This window comes from Diprion similis, chromosome 6 (assembly GCF_021155765.1).
Source record: "Diprion similis isolate iyDipSimi1 chromosome 6, iyDipSimi1.1, whole genome shotgun sequence".
Lineage (NCBI taxonomy): Eukaryota > Metazoa > Arthropoda > Insecta > Hymenoptera > Diprionidae > Diprion > Diprion similis.
In genome coordinates this window covers 12,583,321-12,598,518 of record NC_060110.1, presented here as the reverse complement: position 1 = coordinate 12,598,518, position 15,198 = coordinate 12,583,321, and the positions used below count along the sequence as shown (strand labels likewise).

The window sequence follows — 15,198 nt, the reverse complement described above, 5'->3', positions numbered from 1 at the left end:
GTAGAATTAACGTAAGGATCCTACAAATTCTCAATGATTAGGCGTGAAATCCTAATACGGTGTCAAATTAATTACAGAATAAACCAGAAATTTCCACGCATTGATGTGATATTTTCGAATCGAGTAGAAGCGTGATTGTAAGTGAAAAAAATTTCGAGAAAACTGAGAACAGGAGGAGAAATTTCAACACAAAGGAAGGTTCGCTGGAAGTGACAAATCAAACATGTAAAATCGTCCATAACAACATACAGGTTGGTATTAATTTAATCCGAACTATAGAAGAATTTCGATGCACACTTGCATTTTTAGCTGCAGGTCGTCAGCGGGTGCAGATGAAAAACTAGAGTGAAAAAAAAAAGTAAGACAATTAAATGTTAATTTATCATTTATTCTCCAGGCAGGCCAGTATTTCAACCTGCTTACACGCATACCTTCGCCGTCTGGCCAGTTCCACGGCTGCATTCGCTGTCAGGCTATATTCTCTTAATTAATTAATTGTTATACCTGCGTGTTTTATTGCGCCTATAAGCGGCGCGCGTGCACATCTCTGTAAAGCTGGATGGGCAAAAATACGGCGGAGCTATTGCAACGTGAAAATATTGGATTTTTTGCAATTGCGAAGCTCAAAAATGGCGCTCAAAAGCTCCAGCTTCCACACACCGAAGGAGATTCCCTTCACCCTTCCGCCTCCGGCGAGTTATCTACAGGGCTTGAAATAAAATTTCATCAATAGCAGATAGCATCTAGTGTGCTTAATGCACGGGCGAAGCTGTTCGCTCGCCGTTATTCCGTGGCGGCGACGTCGTCGATTTCAACATGTGCACACACACCTGCTACTCTCCTTCAGAGCTTGCAAGCGGCGCCTGCGCCCGCCCTTGGCGGCAAGCAAAATTCGTGACAGCACGTCGCGATGGTTAGTACCAGGCGCCAGTTGACGTCCACGCGTCCTCGACGTCGCGATGCTCGGTTACACCTTCTTGGCGATCTGCATTGCATCGTGGGTTTCGGCGCTGATTGATCCGGCACCAGGTACCACCTCAAATAATTCCCATTCAAATCAGAGGACAACGTTTATTTTGACCAGACTTCCTTATTTTCGAAGACGATGGTATTTTTTTTACAATATTTACTGGATAAGCACGAGGGTGAAATTTGAGGGTGTAGATTCTGAATTCGAAATTTCAAATGAAAAACAAAAAAATAATGTCGAACAAGCGACGGTCAGTGGCAATTATATCGACTCGAATATTGGTTCGTATTGACAAGGAGATTGTACCATGTAAATGGGGAAAGTTAATGATCGGAAAGCAGATGAAAAAAGTCCCTCCGTCATTCAGTCGTAATTGCCGAGTACACAGTGTCGTTAACGTTACGGTGTGTTGTCAATTTCCACGGATTAATGGAGGTTCAAAATTCCCTCGGCCCGCGGTTCAATGTCTTTGATAGTCGCGACCGCGCTATACGTGATAATTTAGAGGTATAAGACCATCGGAGAAGCTAATTTCAGATCAAACAGGGCTGGCGAGCAAAGTTCACAAAATAAGTGCCTGGAATCAAGTCGTTTATTAAATTTCCCATGAAGAATAGATGACGCTGCTTAGACGCACGCCGCGGGGTGCCTGATACCCGAATCAAATTAGCTGTGGCGAAGGGCAGTCCCTGATTAATTTGATTTCGATTAGCTGCGTATCAATGGCAGGGTGACATTGATCAAATTTCTGAGAAGACTGTTCTTTGATGCACATCGTCGATACAAGCAACTAAATTCACATTCGCCACTGTTACATTTCGCGGTTAGAATACGGTGCGATTGCAGTAAGGGGGATGAAATGCGATAGCCACAATACCAAACGACGCCTAGGTGTAATATATTGCCATTATGCTGCAACAATTTTGTCACTTGTCAAATTATGTATAATATCTATCGTATTGTGATGCGGGAGCTGACCTTTAATCACATTTCCTACTTCGTTTATTACTTTCTTTCACAACGCGGATATAATAAAGTCTTCTTGGCGTTTCGGGTCATTGGAAAAATGACAATATATTTTCTCATGCAGCGTGCATTCACTCGGAGTGCGGCAGAAATATATACATATATGTATATACATACTACGCAGTGGTGTTGTATACCTTCACCCTCATCCGGGTGTATCGATCACTATCGATCAACGAGTAAATAAGTTTTGCTGAAAAAAGAGAAGACGAAAAGAAAGAAAGTTCTATTCGTCCCTTCGAGAAGTTTTGTACGACCCCTGCGATAGAATTTGATACATACCAATACCTGCTAACCCTGAACACATAGTTCACGGGTCAATGTATCCAATTTAACCATCCCTTCCAACATGTCAAATATTTGCACAGTGTACAGAAATGTAATAGTACCTACAGTTAATTGCATTACTCGCGGAGCCCTAACGCGGAAGCCTCTTTTCTTTGATGAAACATGGCTTTGTCTTTCTAATCGGTTTAAATTCAAAGTATGAAATTATTCCCGCATCATTCCGGTTGGCGAAAGGTTACTTAAACGGGATGAAAAAAACGAATAAATAAGAAGAGAAAGAAAAGTGCGCAGGGAAGATAAAAAGAGAAGGAATAAGAATAGAAAAAAGTGATACAAAACGCAAGGCATAAAACGAAGACCGAGAAGGAGGAGAGCGACATGGCGCAGCTTCCCACAATGTAATTTAGTTTTCGTTGACAAATTACGAACAGAAAATGAATAAGGGAAAAATGAGCGTGATTATAATCCGGGAAATGGGCGGCGGGTCCTCGGCGTGGCTGTAATGAGCATCGCGAGACGCAGTCCGTAATTCTCCTTCGTTTATAATTGCACGCCGCGGGTGTAATTAATTAACCGGAATGCTATTTATGACAAGCAAACAAGTGTGAACAACGTTTGCCCAGCGGATTTCTCCTCGTTTGATTGCATCTAATTCGGCAAACAGGACCCTGTGTCACCTCACTATCCAATGTTTGCACTCGCGAAGCGGCGTGGCACTGTTAAACCGCCCCGAAGCGCGAAGCTCGCCTCGTCGTCGAAAATCTCGGCGGGTTTGGTATCAGTTTCGCATGGCTCACCATGATCCAGTCGCATGTGGTCAGAATCTCCGCGTACGTTGCGGATTCCTACGCGTTTCAACACCAATTTGGAGTAAAGCTCATTTGGGCACGCCATGTGGCTGCTAATTGAAGTGGTTCGATGCTTGCTCGCTATTCTACCTCTCGCTTGATCGTCATGCAGGGTGTTGGACTGGCCCCGCAAGTAGGTATTTTGCTGCCTATCGCTGATACAGAATTGACATCACGATTTCGGTTACGATTCTCGGTCAAGCGTCTAGCTGCTGGAGAATTCAGAATCCATGGAGTATAATTGGCCATGGAACAGCAGTCCTTCGGAGAAATTATAAAAGATAGTATATATATTAGGGTGGCGCAAATAAACCGATTATTTTTTTTTTTTTTCTGAGTCTCGTGTGACAAAATGTTAGTTTTTGATGTTTTAAGAGCCCACTCCAAAGGACAGTTGCAGAAAGAATTTTTAAGAGGTCGCTCCAAATTTTTTTAAACTACAGAAATCGTCAAAAATCGATTTTTTTTTAAATTTTTTCTTGTTACGGTATAATTTTTGTAGACAAAAGAAAAATGAGTTTCCGAAAGTTTCAGTTCAGAATTTGAATTTTGAAAGGTCGCTCATAATTTTTTTTCCATTTTTTTGGTGCATTTCTTTAGATTTTTTCAAGCGACCTTTTAATATTCATATTAAAATTTCATAAATTTTTTTTCTTCAATTTAGTAAGAAAGAATCTATAACAATACACCACGACATGAATTAAATATCAAATAAAATACTGAAAATATAATTTTTTTAATTTAATTTTTGGTCGATTTTTGACATTTTTTAAAACTCGGAGCGACTTCTTAAAATTTTGTTTTTGAGTTGTCCTTTGGAGTGGGCTCTTAAAACATCAAAAACCAACATTTTGTCACACGAGACTACAAATAAAAAAAAAAAAAAAAATAGTCGGTTTTTTGTGCCACCCTAATATATATGTATACATAAACTGCGATGTAGAATCAGTACATTGCGCAGAGTTTTTGTACGAGTATTGCAGAAAAGTCCAGGTGCAGTTCGAGTATAAAGTCTGCGGAGCAGCTATCTGCATGCCAATTATTATACGCGAGCTTGAAAATTTAGCTCGCAAGTACAAGCGGTAAAATTTTATTGGTGAATAAAATGAGATCGGTATTATAAACGTGTATGTTTACCATTTCAATCGATTTGCATAATCGCGGCGGTCATGAATTACACGTCAATTTTACTTCCACCATCGCCCCTGCGATAGTTTTACTCCAAACCTCGCGCTTGTGTACAAAGTAATTATTTCCATTCAAATATGGCCTGTCATAATAATTATCCAGTCGTGCATATGCATGTAGCTATTATATGCAAGTTGTTGATAAATCTTTGCGCCAATTCGACGAGCTCAGCAAATCGCGTGGTATATCGGCACTTTCTTACACGATCATTCAGGTAATTTGGTGGCTCAGAATCATTGCAAATACATTTTCCTTATCTTCATTAAATGCAGGTTGAATATATGCGATGCCTTTCACGCGGACAAATTCTTTTATTTTTGTATCCTCCTCTCGAAAATTGTGATCGATCGTGAACCGCATCGAGAATAGCATTTGGTGATGCTTCAACAGGCATTTGATATTGCAGAATTTCGTAGAATTATTAACGAACGGCGGAAATTTGAAACTCGCTTCGATAAATGTTGCTGTGACTACTTGTAGTCGATGACGTGGTTAAAATTGCCGAAGGCATTCTCTGAAAGTGACGACGGGAGAAGTAGGGCAGAGCAACGTTTTTGATTACACGCCATTTCGCGGGCTTCCTCGTTTGTTCAATCGCGGGAATCCGGATATTTCATTCTACGATATATATATGTATACATACGCGCACCCGGTCCTCGGATTTTCTTGGAGCATCCCGCTGCTACGAAGTTTATACGTTGGCTTGGCGGTATAAGGTGTTCTTTGTTAGAAACCACGCGCCGACTCCATGAGCCAAGCCGGAGACATCCATTCGCCGCGGTTATATTTGAAAAGGGGATTTCGGGGGGTGCGGCGTGAAAATATACCGCGAGATAATCTCGCCGATATTAGACTTCGGTATACTCGGGATGATTCTAATAACCACGGTGCGACGTCAGTTTCGCAAACCGTTGCCCACAGTTCTGACTTGAAAATTTTAATCACACGTTTATGCGCCTGCAATCGACACGCGGATAAACTTTCGTTCAAGTCTTAATCGTGGCGTGGATATCGAACCCTTGGGCATTAAACTGATGAGCAATAATAGGTATGTAACATACTGTACACGTGCATGTAAATTAAGTCATAATCGCGGAGCAATCTTCACGGGCTTACGAAACCTAATAAACCAGGGTACAATTAATTGGGAGCGTTAAACATTCCGGGCCATAAAGTAGTCCGCGTGTTGATAAAGAAGGGGGTTGTAAATTTGAAATTGTTGAATGCGGGGTGCGATCGGCCGACGGAGGCTCGGAAAGGACGGAGAGGTCGAATACGTGGGTCACTCTTAATGACGTTGATGATGGGGCGGCAATAAACCCACCATCGACATCCCACGATGCCCGGCTAATCAGCCGTTGGGAATTTGGCGTTCTTCGTTGACCCGTGCGGGTTGCGTGCGTTGAAGGTTTACCATCTTTACTAAAAGATGTGGGAAAAACGTATACTTCAATATCTGGTGCACTCTTTTATTTTTCGAATACCCTTTGATGTGCAGATTCATTCTTCAAAGATCTTCATCTGATATCGGCTGTTCAACTTTTTATTTTGAAAAATTTTGCGAACATGCTGTGCGGGCGCTCTAGAAAAGCACGTGCGCCATTATTCGCACAATTTGAGAGAATTCGTGCATTTTGAATAAAATATGCAGATGATCATGTATAGATTCACAACGTTCGTTCCCCAGCTTTATATTCGTGAAAAGCTGAAGTCCCATATTTATTTATTTTTTCTTCAATTGTGTATTGTAACTAGGTATACAGGCATACGTGGCGCATTATTTAACATCTTGTTACATGACGCAGAATAAAACGGTAAAGAAATGTGGCTCACGAGCAACAAATTGTCAACAACAATTTTCACTGAAACATAATGCCGCCTACATATACCGAGACAATCAAACGTACAATAAACTTCCTACTACAAACTATCAAATAAACTATTTTCAGCTACGGCTTAGCCGTACAATTCAGTAAGATCATTCTTAAAACATGGCCAACATGACTGGGTTAGAAGAAATGTTAGTGGACTGCCTCGTGCACTCTTTGCAGGAATTTATTGAGGGAAAAAACTGACGTGACGTAGCAGAGCAAACGTGCCAAACTGAGTGAACTCGGTTAGAAAAATCCTGGAGCAATTTTAATTCGGTAAATCGATCATTCAGCGGGGTGTTGACTCTGCTGCAAAAATTGCAAGAAATACACCCGCTGAAATTTCGTAGTTAGCAATCGGGTGATACCAGCTGCACGGGTGCTTGATGGGGTCCCCGTGCATCGTAGCGATTCTCCGTGCCGGATGATGTGAGTGTGTGTACGTGTACCGACACGGCGTATCCGTTTGCAGAAGGACCAGCATGGAGTGAGGTTGTTAATTGAGATTGCCTCGTTACTTGGAAGCGCTTTGACTGTTACGTATTGGAGCGAAACGTTAATCGGATGGAAATATCAGGCTTATTCCAGGATGCATGGCGTAAGCATAATCCGCGATCTCATTTCAAGCTGCTCCGTAGATTTTTGGGACGACGCAAGCGTTTGCCCAAGTTTTTAATACAAAGGTATTGTTTTTAATTGATTTTCGTTACGGTGTTGCAAATTAGCTCGCTTCTCAATCAACGGTCACAGGCATGAAGAAGATGGAACGAAATTACGTGGCAGTGATTTTCTGCCGAACACATATGACGTTATGCAAGATATTTTTGGCGAATGTCTATATTTAATCAGCTCTACTAAAACGTACCTGCAGAATCCGGTTCACGTCGATCAGACTTGTCTATATTTAGTGCGAGGAGAAAATCTGGCATACCGAGTTCTTCGTTTCCGATATAACGACATTATTGGATCTCCGAGGCTGTGAGACTATTCACATAAATTTTTGGTCAGCAAAGCTTCGAGCTGATAATATATCCTGGGTTAATAAATGAAATGGAAATGGAGCGAAAGGAGGGTGGAAATTCGTCATGGACGATCTGATGGGTTGGTTAAAAATACGCGGGAGAGAACGTGACCACCTCATAGGTCATTGGAAGACTGCGGAACCATTGCCGAAGGATAGAAAAGTTATCGGGACTATTAGCCGCGAAGTGTCGTGCCCGTACACGCGGAGCACACCAGGAACGGATAATGGGCAACACTTTTCGTCCGACGAATCGACGAATCGATGAACCGAACGAAGGGCCGACGTCACGCGTCGAACCTATTAACGTCCAAGCAGAGAATATCATTGATCTTCCCGCAGAGAAATGATTGTTGGCGACTTCGATTCGCCTCGATGCCATAGAAATGTCCGGATTTCACGGGACCAACGACATTTGGGGAAGCTTTTTCATATACGCGATAAAGTCGACTCCTGGTTACGGGACTTGCTTCACGCAGCTTTGTAATAATATGCGATATATTCGCATTGAATTTGCACGCATTTAAATTCCCATTCTGCGAGGAATTTCATCGATGATATATGCGATACACGCATCTTTCGTAAAATAGTTTTTATTTGATGGAGAACAAAAACATACAATGTACGAAAGAAAAAGGATAAAACTGTCCCAGCCAACGGGGCGACGGTATTTTTTTTTATGGGTATATAGCATGTTTAAACAAACTGCGGATTGCCTTGGCTTCGTCGCTGGCATCGTATAGGTCCGTAGCTGTCAGAAAGGAGAATCGCTGTATAATATATCGGTGAGATAGTTGGATGAAAAAAAGTAGTAGACATTCCTTCGAAACGACGGGAGATCGGGAGAGGGAAATTCGCGAACTCCGAGTTCGGCACATCGTGTCTGGCCTTGATTCAAGTTTTCGCATTGTGCGAGATGGCGTGTTACAAATTGCCAGAATTCAATTTCTCACCGTAGATCTCGGCCGGATTTCAAACAACCTCTACATCATTCTTTGCGTGATTTAGTCTGTGTGTATTTTTTTATTCTTCTTCTTCTTCTTCTCCTTCTTCATTGTTTGAATCGAAAAATTTTATTCGCAGAATTTGATAATAAACTGCTGCTACTCTACGTTGGATCAGCGACACGAATTTCGCTCCTCATAGACTGCGAAGTCTAGACGATGGATAAGCGTGCGAGTTGAGTTGGCCTTGAAAATAAACGCATTTTCGAATAAATTTTTGAAGGAATATCCTTCGGGCAATGTACTAGCTGCGTACCTCGGAGCCTCGGGGAAAGCGAGATGTAAATATTTAAAGAATATCAAAGTGAACGTCGTCGGTCTTGAGATTTAACGGCTCTGCACTTTGAGGTTTTAACCGTAATTATAACGAGATAACGATAAGCCTGATTACAGTTATTTCAGCCACTTTCAGCGAAAAGTTTAAGCCGCTTTCCCAGAAAATTTTACATTTTTAATTCAATTAACATGCTCACCAAATGATAGTCTGCACTCTCTATTATTAATCCTTAGCCATAATACATTTGATCTAAGTTAATCATTCAAATCTGTAAAACTTCCACTCAAGTCTTCACACTCTACTCACTGTCAGAAAACTGTTAGTGTTTACGCAATAAAATGTTTGCAGATCAATAAGTTATTCCAAAGGTTTGATTATCACAGCCTTAAGTACCTAGGCATATGAGCATAGCGTCAATTGAAGGAATGATTAGGGCCCAGGTATTGCACGTAGAAGTGAACATAATAAGCATTTACACTTGTTTACTTCAGCTATTTCTGTATCGGTTCATTTCCCTGTTCGTACTCATCTGTATACCGACAAACATGACAAGTACAACGAATCAAATATATTTTCACGGAGAAAAATAATCAGTTGCATCAATGAAATTGCGGTGAAAGGAGAAATTTGGTACCCAACTCTGACTTAATATTAGTTAAGGTAACTGAAAAACGTTTTTTTTTTTTTTTTGTCATTTTTACCAAAAATATGAATGTTTCGATCTAATTGTGTTTGGTCGTGGTGACTAAATTTTTCGCTTCGCCATGATTCTTTTTCTCTGTATAAGAACAATGTGGAATTGGTTAGATGTAAATAAAATTCCATGCCGTATCTGCAATGGGTTTGGAGCATCGCACTTATATCGCTTTGTTGTATCAGCGATACGCAATGATCTGTACGTCGATGGTCCAAAATCAAGGGATTTCACCTCATCGCCCGCGGCATAAAGAAAGAAAATAAAAGTAAATCGTAGTATCGCGGAGTATTAGTATAGTACGTCACTTAGTACCCCGTTAAAGTTTCCGTTATCTGTCGTCTGGGATTGTGCTCAGCTCATTATCTTTGCACTACGCTGTCCGTCTCATCGCACAAGTATGAAGTACGAAATCTGCAGAGATCCGAACTGCTGGTGTGAGTTAGAAGTATAATATAGAGGATTTCCGTCGCCTCACCAACGCGCATCGTTTCCACTTCAGTTTTTTGTGTCAGTCATCTATAACGCGCCTGTACCTCACTAATGGAATACATAAAAGTTTTATTTCCGTACAAACGCATTTCCAACGATTGTGAGGGGGTGATGAAATTTCTGTTCCATCGTGGATGTATCATAACGTGCGATACTGTGGATAATTATTATAACAAGCGACGAGTGATTAAACTGCATTACCGGGGCTCGAATTTTCGATAATGTATGCGATTGTCAACGCGACGCCGTTTCGACCCTACGGTGAATCGAAATTTGAGAAATTGGGAATTTAACCCTCCGCTCGTTGCTGCGTCGTTTCGGTCGAATAACGTCGTCAGGAAAACTTGCGAGCTTGCCTTGTTTCGTTCATGTCCAACTAACATAATTTACATTGTTCAAGCGTACAAGATAGGTGGTGGGTAGGTACCCACCCGGCCGCCGCACGTCGACTTGAATAAGTTAAAGTGCATTGCGTGTACCGCGTTAATTCATTTTCGGAACAATTACTACCAACCCACGATGGCTCAATCAAGAACGCACCTTTAACCTACAGATTTTCTCGCTGCGGCCACACGACCTGTTTCGTCTATAACCTATTCGAAGCTTTAGATACCTACGCGGAGAATCGATCTATTTCCATTTTACCACTCGTCAATTCTGTGTATGCAAATGATATATCTGCTTCCGTAATTCTATCCTATAATCCAAGTTAATTCGGGAACCAGCTGTCGCTATTGCAATGATGCCGGAAAGCTTTTGCAGGGTGAGAGCAGAGAATAACATTAACAGTTTACGGTTCGAAAGATCTCCTTTAGCATTTTCGCCGAAATTTCGACCACTTTTGAAAAATATCAGGATCAATTTTTACGTAAACTTTAATGACGTGATCTCGCGCGAGTCAATGATTGCGCTGATTCATGAGATGCAACGAAATTCTGGTTCATCATACAATGTTTTGTCTTTGGGCCCCAAAATCCGTTGAAAAATAACAATAAATCAAAGCCTTTTGTCCACCTATAGTTGTGTGCGAATTTATACGTTTGCAGAAAGAATACCTACGTAAATTTGAGTCATGAACAGCACAGGCGATTTTCATACTCACCGTTTTGCGAGGAACGGATGCTTTTTTAAATAAAATGCGCTATTCACTAAAAAAATGTCAACCTAACATTCTCGTAAAATTCCTGCATGGTTGGACGTTTTCTGTCTACTCACTCCACACGCCTGTAAGAATCCAGTCCGCGTATCAGACTGATTGCAAGCACTTGCAAATGTGTATGATATACCGATTTGCGTACAGTGTATCTGGTCTCAAATATAACAGGAGGGGTGGAGTAGATCACTGCACTCGGAGAATATTTAACATTGCGAACAATAAATGAAACAATAGGGGAGATGAACGGCGCTTCCATACAGTGAAGGAGGGGAATACAATCGGGCCTTTGTCATTTTTCCCTCGTAACAGTTCGTTCACTCCGTGTTGTTACCTCCATGACAATTCGAGATAAAAAATCAAGTTATAATTGCCGAGAAATGACAAATATTTTTCAGCATTGGGATGTACAGATTAATCCGTCTCTTTCATGTTGCGGTGAAAAATTTCATGGACTCTTTATCATGATAACTGTCTAGAGAAGCTTGGTCATTTCCGTTGCAAAATATTCTCCTGATTACGCGCACTCGTGAAACCAAAAATTCATCGTCAGTCTACGTATTTCAGATTACAGTTTTTTTTTTCTTGTCGATAATCGGACGAAACTTTCCAAGTCTCGAGGTTTATTCAGAATTTTCACCCTGAAATCGGGGTTCGCTTCTTGCATAATTTTCCTCCACCCCACCCCAGTGCCCGCGAATCACGTGTCCAGAGACCGCAGTACCGACCAAGAATACTCTGACATCACACCTAATTAACATCGAAATAGGCTGCGAAGAGCGGCCCCGGTTGCGTTTTCCTAGTGGCAATAAATCCAGGAAACAGATAAGCGTTATCTGACCTTTTCGGTGGGTCTATCCATGGAGCATTTCTCTATTCCCGGACAGCCCCACCGCCACCCTTTCGTATATCCGCGAAATCGTGGCATGTTTTCGTTTCGTTTGTGTATCGTCTCGCTCATCTATAGGCATCGCGTAAAATACCGAGACGCCTATTCCTACCGTCTATAATAATTTTCACATATACACCGTGACGATTTCACTCAGGAAAACCAGTCCGGGAAGTCTGATAAACACATTCGAATGCTGAAGACTGCTATGATGACACCCTTACAAACTTGATCATTCGCTTTCTTTTTCTGCTACGAAATACGAAATCCTTTTCCCTTTAAGTTGAATTCGAGTCCTGCATCGGTGTGGATCGAATTTGTTTCTTAAGGCTTATTTTTTCAATGACTTTACACCACATCGGTATTTAGGCGTATATCTATACCGATATACATGATAAATTGTAACGGAAGACATTCCTTTGGAGATTTTGAGCTCAAAGGGGAGATTGATTTGTCCGCATACAGGAATAGGAACTGGAGTCGATCAATTGTTAGTTGATAGATTGAAGTATTGATAGGTTCTGTAGTCAATTTAAAATTTGACAGTTTGACGGTTAATTTGTTAAACGATTCTTTCCTGAACTATTTAAACGGGTAAACTAACTTCCTATTTCGCTAAGACATTTTCAGATACGCAACCGATGTTTATTTTATTCAAAGTAGATTACACTCGGCTGTGTCGTCAATCCAACCCTTGCAGAATGCGGTCTAGAATGCTTTTGTCCATTTCATCGATACCATGAAATGACGGGATTTCCTGAATTCGCGGTCTCAATAGAGAAGACAATACGCATTGGATCTCGACAACTATTGACCACTCAGTACTAAATAATAGAATTTACCATTACACTTATGAATTACAGGATCGTTAAAACCCGACTGTAGAGCTTAATCAAGCCGAAGTTAGTCCACGGTGAAGGTTGGGGAAGTTAGATTTGCTCAGCATGATTAAGAACGAGGGGTAGAATTGAGTTTACCGAAGGTGTTCTCAGCGGCCTGTCTATATAGACGACCAGCTCATAATACTCAGAGCTAAATCAACAGGTTTACACCGAGAATCGGGCGATGAAAGGTCTCCCGCCGATTCCTCCGGCACTTTGCTTCTCAGGTTTCGTATTTTACGTTTCACATTTAGCGCTGAGCCTAAACACAATTGAAGGAAGTTGGAGAACAATGACGGCGACGTTATCCAACCAAGTGATTGACTCGTGTCATCAAGTGAAGGAACGGGGCTTCGGAACAATGGGAGAACTCAAGGGCCGAGTTCGCGTCACTTAATTTCCCTCCTCAGCGTCGGTCGGATAATCGGAGGCCATTGAATACGAGAGGGTGCAGGAAGATCGAATACTTACTTGGAATGGTATAAAGAAAAAGGAACCGCCAGGGGAGGCCAGTTGGCCGTGAAGTTGTGCTCGAGGATCTCATGATCCTTGAGCTTGGACAACTTGGCGACGACAGTCAAGCTTCGAGACGTTCAGGCAAGCGTGCGGAGAGGATCAAAGCGCGGCTTCGAGATTTGAGGACTCTGGGGTAACAACTCGCGTGCTTCGTGGTCACGGGTCAGAGGTGAGTAGCCCTCCGATCTAGACAGGACCTTATCATCAAAGCCAGGATTCGTGCCTCTATTCATTAGAAACATACCACGGGTATTTGCTAATGAATCTGATTCCTGGGGTTCATTCGGCCGGCCTATCACCACTTGTGCACGCGCCTCCGTGCTCGTTGTCACGTTTTCGACGCGCGGCCGTTCCGCATTCGATTCCGAATCACCGAGCCCCTTCGTTTATCCTGTCCAAAGTTGGCGGATTCGAGTAGATATTACACACTCATCTGAAGGGAAACGGCGGGAATGCCGGTATTTTTCACCTGCTGGGTGTGGAAGAGGGTTGGGGAGAAGTGACGAGGTACGAGGCGGGGAAAGGAGCTTAAGAATATGACACTGGCCACGCGATAAAGGATTCCTTGGAAATGATAAATCGTCAATTCGTATGCCACATTTACGGAAGTGTTATTCGTGCCACAATACACTTTTGTCGGAACGTCCTGGAGGAGTTGAAAAGCCTTTTAAACAACCGGCATGGTTTCTCGTGGCACGTTTTTTTTATCGTAGAGGATTTCATCGGTTATGTATTCGAGTAATTATGAGTGGGAATCCCGCAGAGTAAGACTAATAGCATCTTGACAGTGTCATTCGATCAGCTCGCTCGACTGTTGATCAAGTTCCTTGCTCTTCACTCGAAACCACAAATTAAAACCTGGACAAAGAGACGGTGAAATTTCGAGTTAACGGATAATCCCACTGGTTTAAACCCTTAAGTAGGTGCATTTCGTTTTTAATACTTTCTCCAGGGCGTATGTATTCAGCTATCGTTCGGTACAACGTCTTACGCCTCCGTAGTACCTTTTGATATTTGCGTTCTGTTCCACTCGAATAATCAGATGATCAAATTTCTCGGCTAAAGGAGATTTCACGGATCGATGGACCCTTGACAACGTATGAAACCCAATTACCTTTACGTACCAGCCGCGGATTCAAGTCGCTTCCCCTTTACATTCGTCGCGGCTTTTCGCTGAGACAAAATCGTACTTGCAATTTAACATGAACGTCTCTTTTTCAATTCAATCTATTCCCGTATTTTATTTCCCCAGTTTTTATGCCGAGGTAAATTGTAACGCGCATCAACTATATTCCAACGCATTCTCAGCACTGTCAGAATAATTCCTTATCGCTGATAAGATGCGAGGCAAATTCCGGAATCTTTCCGCACCCTTTGTCGGTTAGGGACACTATTGTCGACGACCATTGTTCCATTCCAATCGACATGACCTCTAAGTGAAGACTATACGCAACGGATTATTCATAACGAAGTGCAGTCGATTGCAGGTGACGTGTGCACGAATTGGCTGTTTCTATGTAGTTAGATCCTCTACTGACGTACGATCGTCTTAAGCAGGATACAATTTCCTGCACATGTGGTATACGATCACGGACTTCTGTCACCCTTGGATAAACACGAACCATCGGATCCAAGTCTACCAATGTATGTACTAGGAAGGTGCGCCACGAATAGAATATCCAGACGGCATATATAATTTCTAGTCGGTGGTAGAGTACAGTATGTGTACAAGTAGCGAGTATTCCGAATCCGCGGTACACCACTAATATTGCTTTCACAAGATTGCCCCGAAGGAACCGGAATTCTCGCTTGATATTCATTACTTGTATAAGGCACGTCAAGTCTAAGAGCGAGATGGAAATGAGGCAAGTGGTACGCGCCCCTCGATTAGGTATGTACCTACCTACCTGCGTGGAGGTTCCTCCGTGACGTGCGGGACTCCGGCTTTAGGTTGAGAGTAACACCGGTTCTGCAAATAAGAGAGATAAATATAAGAGCTGTATAATATAGATGTGTGAGATAAATTTAACGAGAATCAGACCGCCGCCTGAGCCTACTTCCATAAATATACAGTTAGTGA

The 15,198-nt window shown here is 42.1% G+C and overlaps 1 protein-coding gene across 2 annotated transcripts in view; it reads left to right on the top strand.

Annotated features, from left to right (window-relative positions):
* The first annotated feature begins 944 nt into the window (after positions 1 to 944).
* Positions 945 to 15,198, top strand: part of LOC124407075 (neurotrimin-like) — a 45,606-nt gene continuing 31,352 nt past the window's right edge. For both annotated transcript variants that reach the window (XM_046882894.1, XM_046882893.1), the window contains exon 1: positions 945 to 1,029. In XM_046882894.1, coding sequence (XP_046738850.1) covers positions 960 to 1,029 — 70 coding nt within the window. In that variant the 5' untranslated portion in view covers positions 945 to 959. The remainder of the gene's footprint in view (positions 1,030 to 15,198) is intronic.